This window comes from Falco rusticolus, chromosome 4, assembly GCF_015220075.1.
Source record: "Falco rusticolus isolate bFalRus1 chromosome 4, bFalRus1.pri, whole genome shotgun sequence".
NCBI classification, from domain to species: Eukaryota; Metazoa; Chordata; class Aves; order Falconiformes; family Falconidae; genus Falco; species Falco rusticolus.
The window spans coordinates 4,325,108-4,332,751 of NC_051190.1; the positions used below are offsets into that span (position 1 = coordinate 4,325,108).

The following is a 7,644-nucleotide window of genomic DNA, read 5'->3' on the forward strand; positions in this document are numbered from 1 at the left end:
TTGTAATCCCAAACGAGCCATAAACTCAGGGGAAATTCACTGTGCTGCGCCGCTTTGCAGGTCTGCTCAGCTGTACCACCCAGGGGCCCACAAAATTAAATAGTACCAAAATCAGAAGCACGGAGGAAACTCTGGCTGTTCCCAACCAGCCCCATACCTTAAGAAGGTCCCAGAGGAAGCCATGCACCTCTGCAACCGCTCTGTGAGGAAACTCAGCACCTCAGGGCCATGGTCAGGCATGGCAACTGCAAACCCTGCACCGCAGTTCCTGTTTAGCATCACTGACCAGCACATGGATAAAAGCCACCTAGTTTTACTGGGTGTAAAAAACTGAATTAAACTTTTTAAGATGCTACTTTCAAGAAGCATTTAATAATTTACTATTTTAATTTTAATAATTTACTCCCCATCAGTATGCTGTAAGAAAACACCTTGAAATACCTTGGGTTTTTCCACATAGCTTCTGCGACCTGCCATTGAGTAAATACTTCCTACAGATACTACTTTGAGGATGCTGTATTTTGCTTCAGGTTTACAAAAAAGCTGCACTTTATTTTTTGCTAGAAGACACCATCCCGAAGCACTGATGAAGATTTGTCTTCCCATGCAAATAACCAGGCCAACAATAATGCCAGTCAGGTTCAGAGCTGTGTATGTCTGTACCTCACATTCTCCCTAAGGGCCGTTATTTAGGTGGGTAAGGATGAAGTTTCACATCCCTCACTCAGCAGGAAGCCGAGCTCTCCACAAGCACCGTGCTTGGCACATTTACAAAGAACAGGTCTGCTCTTGCTCACCCTAACCCGTTTCTACGTAGTCCTTCAGTGCCACCCCTCTAATTTACTTTAAAATGTTAAACCGTACCTTCTCGACAAGCAGGAATTACTATATTTACGACCACAGTAACGTTCAGGATTGACCCCAAAGCCACTGCCTTATAACAGCACACTGCTCCAGACCTCCTAGCTTCCCAGCAGAACTTACGGCCACAGCTGCTCCAGTTTGAGTATCGCTGTTTCTCACAGGCGATCACACTGAACCCACAGCTGTTTTCTGGTACTAACCAGCAGACTGAAGCTCAGGTCTTCCTCACACACCTCTCGAGAAAGGGACAGTACTAGCACGCTGCTGGTGAACTACACGCATATATGGTACAGAGCATCACACACAGGCTCACTTTGGCGTGAGGGTTTTTTTGGAGGAAAGGGAAGAGCATCTTCAGACATTCAGACTCACAGCAATTACAGCAGCTCTCATTTGCTTGCTGAGGACCTAGGATCCATAACCATTGCCAGAGATTTTCCACGAGCAGATCTTTGGAAGTGCATTCCAATTTCCTGGACAGTAAATTCATCAGGAAGACCAAAGCACTAACTAGCATGAAAACGTACTTGATTCTTCAGTTCAGAACACAAGAACTCCAAAGTTAGGAAGTGCAAAAGTTGTGTTCTGGGTCAGCAGAATAAAAGGCTTCATTACAGAAGGATTTCAGATCCACTGAGTACTTATTCCACAGGTCTGGTCTGCTTTAAATGGGACAGATTTACTTCATTTCAGGTTTTTAAACCATCTTTAAACACACTGTGTATAAATGGGTTACTTTCTGCTGCATTGGTTTTTCTCTCCCAAAATAGCATGTATTTTTGCTGTTTTCTTTATGGACCGTGTTTTTCCTCCCTCCTCTGATTTCCCAGGAACTTTCTTGATACCAGAACACTATTTTGTTATCACTGTGCTTTCTGGCACCACCACTGCCCACCCACCTGCCCGCCCCCCCCCTTTTTTTTATTAATAATACAGTACATCAGTTTTCAAATTAATTTGTCTTTATGTGTTATTTAGCTTAACATCTAGCAGATATTTGTACAAGAATTTGTCAATATTTCAACTGAGATCCAAAATAATTTAGTTCAGTTTAGTTAGCAAGTTCATGTCTTATGACACATCCTCACACTATTGATTTCCTACTGCCTGCCAGAACAACAAATGCCTGTTCTAAGAGATGCTCGCTCATCTGCTGATGTACAAATCACACTAATGATGCTGAAATGAGTGCTTCAAAAGCAAAAGCACTCCCTTCAGTGTGAAATCCTTATTCTCATAGCTCAGTATTCATGCTGCTCCAGTTACAGACTGAAAACAGAATGTTTTAAGTTATTTGAGGATGGCAGTTCACATTCTGCCCAACTTCAGAATTACACCGTCCCTGCCTGCTACAGGAGTGACAGAACACGCAGCATGCTGCAGTAGCACCAGTGCAACCTTGGGGTCCCTGCTAAGACCGTGTGCAAGGGGACATTCAGTGCCAAGAGTGACACACAAAGCCACAATCTCATTTTATGTAACCCATAAAGAAGCCTCCACACATATCACCAGAGCAACAACTTCCACTTCCTAAACCGCACTACTACTACCCTCAGTCTCAGCTGAGGTGTATCTTCTAAACACAGTGAGGACTTCTTCAAGCTCTGAGTCGTGACAGTTTTCCCCAGAGAACAAAGCCAGTCCTAGATTCATTTAAAAATAAATCAGTCAGGCCAGGTGCAGGATTTAGACTGAGTTGCAAATAACAGCCCTCTAAGATTGTTCTATCTCAGCAGACAATTATTCCCTACCTCCTGCTCGAACTCTTAGCAGGCACTCTCAGTGGAAAAGCAGCGTGGTTTTTAACTTGATTAGGTTAAGTACAAATATCACTCCCTAAGCTGGTAACGTGCCAGTGCTGAATTTTCAGAGCTAGACAAAACTGTACTTGCATAGATGTGAGATGCTCCAGCACGTTTCTTTTTATGTATCTGCACCAAAAAGTGGATTACCAAAATGGATGGATTGAACACATCTTCCTCCCACTAAGGGTCTGAGTTGTAGAAGTACTTTCTGTTTTCTCAAATGTTAAATGAAATTGATTACTGAAAATTAGTCTTCTGCAACTTAATGAGTTAAATACCTATTGTTATCTTTAACATGCTGATTCACTACATGTAACAAAGCCCTGTAATCAACTAATTATCCTCAATTCCAAGTTGGGGATATTTTCAGGTTGATTTGCACTCAACAAACTACTACAAAAGTGAAGCAGCACCCAAACCTTTTGTGGTGTACCCTCCTGGCAGGTTGAAGAGCACATCTGCACCTGCTAATCCATCCCTCTGCTCTCCCCTCCCTCAGAGGGCAACCTACACAAAAGAAACTTTCCTTCTACTCTGGTCTGGTTTTTGGAAGGACACAAACCAGAGTATTTTTACCTTACTGGATGGGTGGGTTTTTTCTTCCAGAAGTCTACTACAGCGCTCATTAACAGTTCCCCAACCCACAAGAGATCCAGCTAAAGAATTTCTACAGATATGCCAGCTTTTCCAATTTTTTTCAGCAGTCTTCAGCTATATATTCTTCCCATTGGACAAACTGAAAAGGCTGAGGACTTGTGGTTGTTTTTTTGTTGTTGTGTTTGGGTTTTTTCAAATCTTTTATTTTTTGTGTAAGATGCAATTATAGGCATATTATCTTGTATAATATTTCCATGCTTCCTTTTGTATCACACAAGCTGACCACCACCTGGTAATAGGTAACAGCCATCCTGACACTACAGCGTCAGTGATCCGTATCCACTTTACAGAGGCTGAACTGCTGCAGACAGGAGTCTAAGCAGTTTAGAAAAAAAACCTGTTCCAGTCTCAAGGTACAGGAAGTAATCTATAGTGCTTGTAAGTACTGATTTCTTGATGTATTTGACTAAGAGAAGCCCAGTTTCCTTTAAAAAGTGTTCAAGTCATTTTACCTTTGAAGTGCTGGAGGGTACGGGAGAGCACTGACTGCCACTGGTACCAGCGCACGAAGCAGCTCTGCTGCCTCTGGAAGAGGAGGGAGGTCTGTGACTGGGGGCAGGGGGCACAGGTGGGACACACCAACTCACAAGCTGCCTCCCTCCTAACACCGGAGATCCCCAAAACAAGCATCACTGACACCCAATACTGAACTTCAGCAGCAAGGGATTCCTATTCCCCACGCAAAGATACACAAGGAGCATGTGACATCTAATTCTGGGGAAACCGAGATGGAGCTTCTCAACACGAAGCCGCAGACACCCAGAACCCATGGTCTGGTTCTCAGAAAGCCAAGATAACTGTGAGACTGTGACAAGACTTCAAAACAAGAGTATTTTCTATTTTCCCAGCTGGAGACTTCCTCCATGTTTTGTATGACAGTAAACTGGTCCTGTGGGTGGCTTGGTGCCCCTGCTCCCGGTCAGCAGGAGCCCCAGCAGCCACAGCCCCCCACCTCCCCAGCTGGGGAGCCCACAGGTGGGACCCCCCCACACACACACAGCAAGACAGGGTATCCTGGAGGAAAGAAGGGGCTCGCTCCCTGCAAAAGGAGGGGGACGACACCGCCGGACACAGGACGGCTGGGGAGGCAGCATGCCTCAGATGAAGGTGGCCCTGAAAACCTGACTCACCACAGACAGTACATGGGCAGAGGGCCCAGGCCAGGGCCAGCCTCGCCAAGCGGGCTCTCTCCCCGTTTCCCCACTAAGCCCCACAGGCTGTGCCTCAGAGCAACACAACACTGCCATAAATATCCCAGATTAATTCTGATTCCAGCCTCAAATCCACTTAAGAGACTTAAAAGCCTCCGAGTCCCCCGAGCTGCCTGCCCAAAGAGAGCGCTGCAAACGAGTCATGGGCTGGAGCAGAGGAAATATTATCGAACAAGGCAAGCCATTTGTACAATTTCTGGTAATGTCGTTTGCAAGAGACAAATGGGACAAGATAGCCGAGCGGACGCCTTGTGCTAGCAGCACTGCCACACAAAAAATCCTCGGGCACTGGACACAGATGCACAGGGTAGGAATCGTGTAAATAGCCCATACTTTCTGGAAATAGCTCTTTCGCCTTCTGGGATTGATTGTTAAATGACAGCATATGCTCTCCATGTTTAAAGAGCTATTTGCTTAGTTTTCATAGAGACATCTTTGTTAATTAAAAAAAAAAAAAAAAAGCCTGAAATGAGAACCCCGGCATCGCCAAAAAGCCCCGAAGCGTTAACGCTCCGACAGCAGGAAGGGAGCCGGGCAGGGAGCGCTGCTGCCCCCCCGCACGGGTGCGAGGCGCTGGGGAGCCGGGGCCGGCAAAGGGGGCCCCGAGTGACCGACGCCCCGTCCCCGTGCGCAGCCCCCGGCCCGACCCCCGAGCCAACGCGCCCTCAGCGCGCCGCAGCCGCAGGACCAGGCAGCAGCCGCTCTTGCCCCCACCCTGGGGGGGACCCCACGGTGCCGGCAACCCCCCGGGGCAGCCCCCTCCGCCACCCCCAGCGCCGCGGAAAGGGCGATGCAGCCAGGCCGGGAAGGGGGGGCGGGGGGGCGGGCTGTCCCGCTGCCCCCCGCCACAGCGGAACCCCGACGGCAGCGCCCGAAGCGGGGCGTCTCCCCCCTCGCACCCCTCGGCGGGGCGGGCGGGCCGGCTGCGCGGGGGGGCTGGGCCGGCAGCCGCGGAGCCCCCGCTGGCCCGGCGTGGCGGAGCGTCCCGCACAGCCCCTTATGCAACCGGGCGCGCCCGGCTCCCCGCGGCGGCACGAACCGCCGGTGCAGCCGCGTGTGCGTTTGTACCGCGGGGCTGCGAACGGCCCCCTGCGCGGTGCCACAGCGGCTAAGCGGGCTCTCGGTACGATGCACGCTCTTCCCACTCGGCTCAAGGAAAACTAAATCTTAAATACTTTCCCGTAAGCAGCAGCACGTCGGGTAAGCGCCCCGACTGTAGTTACTGCTATTCCTGAATTCCTGCTCCTTCAGGATCGCGCGCAATTAAGCGGCTTTCCGCGCGCGGTAAAGAAGCGCACGATTAATTACAGCTTAGGGAGGCTGGGAAGAGACGCGAGGGCTGGGAGCGGACGCGGCCCAGAGACGGGCGAGCTGCCACCCGGCCGAGCCAGCCCGCGCGGTGGCCAGCTGCCAATGTTTACTGACCCCTCGCCGGGTCACTTTCGTTAGCGGCGGGAGCGCGGCTCCCCGCACCGCCGAGGGGCCTCGGCAGCCCCACGGCCGAGGGGGGTGGGGGGGGTGGCAGCGCCATCCCGGGCTTCCCACGGCGGGGTGCAGGCCCGGCAGAGAAGGGCAGAGCTCGCCCCACTCCTCCTAACGCCCCACTGATGCTGCTGCGCCGGGAGGGTGGCGCGCCCGGAGCATCCCCCTACCACCACCGCCCCGGGCGGTGAGGGCTGCCCGGGTCCCGGAGCGCAGGGAAAGCCGCGAGCACGGCGGGCGGCGAAGCCTGCCCTAGGGAGCCCCGGCCGTGCTGCCGCGGCTCGGCACCCCCCACCCCGGGCCCGCTCTCCGCGGGATCCCTGCTGGAGAAGCGGTGAGGCACCGGCACCCGGGCGGGCTGGGGGGCAGGGGCTGGGGGCATCCCCCCCGCAGCGGCCAGCTGCCCCCCGAGGGGACCGGCACTCGCTCCCGAGCAGGGAGTCCCGCCGCTGCCCAGAGCTCGCACCCGGGGCGGCTCTGGGAACCGAAGGCAGGAGGCGAAAGACGAAGGGAAGCCCCGCCACAGGAGAAGCCGCCTGGGGGAAGGGGGCACACGGACGCGGGCAGCACTTACTTTTCATGCTTCGCGTTCTCCTGGATGGCGCTCAGCACCCCCGGGTAGGCGGGGGGCCCGCCCTGCTGGAGCCTGCATGTGGCCAGGTGCCGGTGATGCTCGTCCTGGAGGCAGGCATTTTCGTGGTACAACTTCGCCACTTGCTGCTCCAGCTCGTCTATCCGCCGCTTCTGTTTCTCCAGCAGCTCCTGCTGCGTCTCGATAATCTTGTTCAGCTCCTTCAGATACTCCGCCGCCTTGCTGGGGTTCTCCGCTGGGCTCTCCATGGCCTCCCCGCACCTCTCACCCTTCGCCGAGCAGGTGGGAGGCGCAGGTGCCGGCCAGCCCGCTCCGCTGGGAACTTAAGCGAGAGGGAAGAAATAAATAACCCGCCGGAAACCGGCCCCCCTGCGCGCCCGCCGCTTCCCCTCCTAGAGCCGCGGCCGCCCAGGCGAGCGCAGGAGCGGCGCGCAGCGGTTCCCGGCCCGCGCCGCCATTGCTGCCGCGCGGTTCCCCGCTGCCGAGCGAGGGCAGCGCCGGCGGGGACTGCCCAGCCGCCGCCGCCCGGAGCCCCGCCGCCGCTGCCGCACGGGCGCTGTCCCGCCCCGCCAGCGCCGCAGCCGGGTCAGCCCGTCGCCTGGCAGCGCCCGCGCCCCCGCCGAGCTCGCAGCCGGGCATGGGAGCCCCGCAGCCCGCCCCGCAGCCCCCGCAGCCCGCCCGGCCCTGCGGCGGCTCCCGGCGGCCCTGCCCGCTCCCGCGCCGGAGCCGCCCGCCCGCCGCTCCCCCGCCCCGGCCGCGCCGCGCTGCCGCCGCCGGGGCTGCGCGCTGAGGCGCCGCGGCTGCCCGCTCCGGGGGGCTGGCGGCTGGGGGGGGGGGGGCGCGTCCTCGCGGTCCCTGGCCCCCTTCCGCGGCCGCGGTGGGCGCCGCCAGCCCGTCCCCGCGGCGCCGGGGGGGTGGGGGTGTGTGAGCGGGGTGGTGTGCGGCCCCGGGGAGCTCCGGCCCGCGGGTGGGGCAGGGCAGCCGTGCGGGGACCCCGCTCCGCGCAGCCCCGTGGGGGTGCAGGGCGACCCCC

General features: G+C 55.6%; 1 protein-coding gene across 6 annotated transcripts in view; it reads right to left on the reverse strand.

Moving 5' to 3' along the window:
- The window catches only part of IQSEC1 (IQ motif and Sec7 domain ArfGEF 1), a 354,372-nt gene extending 347,145 nt beyond the window's left edge, over positions 1-7,227 (reverse strand). For 3 of the 6 annotated variants that reach the window (XM_037384103.1, XM_037384102.1, XM_037384100.1), the window contains exon 1: positions 6,594-7,224. In XM_037384103.1, the coding sequence (XP_037240000.1) occupies positions 6,594-6,859 (266 nt within the window). In that variant the 5' untranslated portion in view covers positions 6,860-7,224. Of the gene's footprint in view, positions 1-6,593 lie in introns of all 6 variants that reach the window. The other 3 variants (XM_037384101.1, XM_037384109.1, XM_037384108.1) reach the window with 3 other exon arrangements.
- Positions 7,228-7,644: the final 417 nt, after the last annotated feature.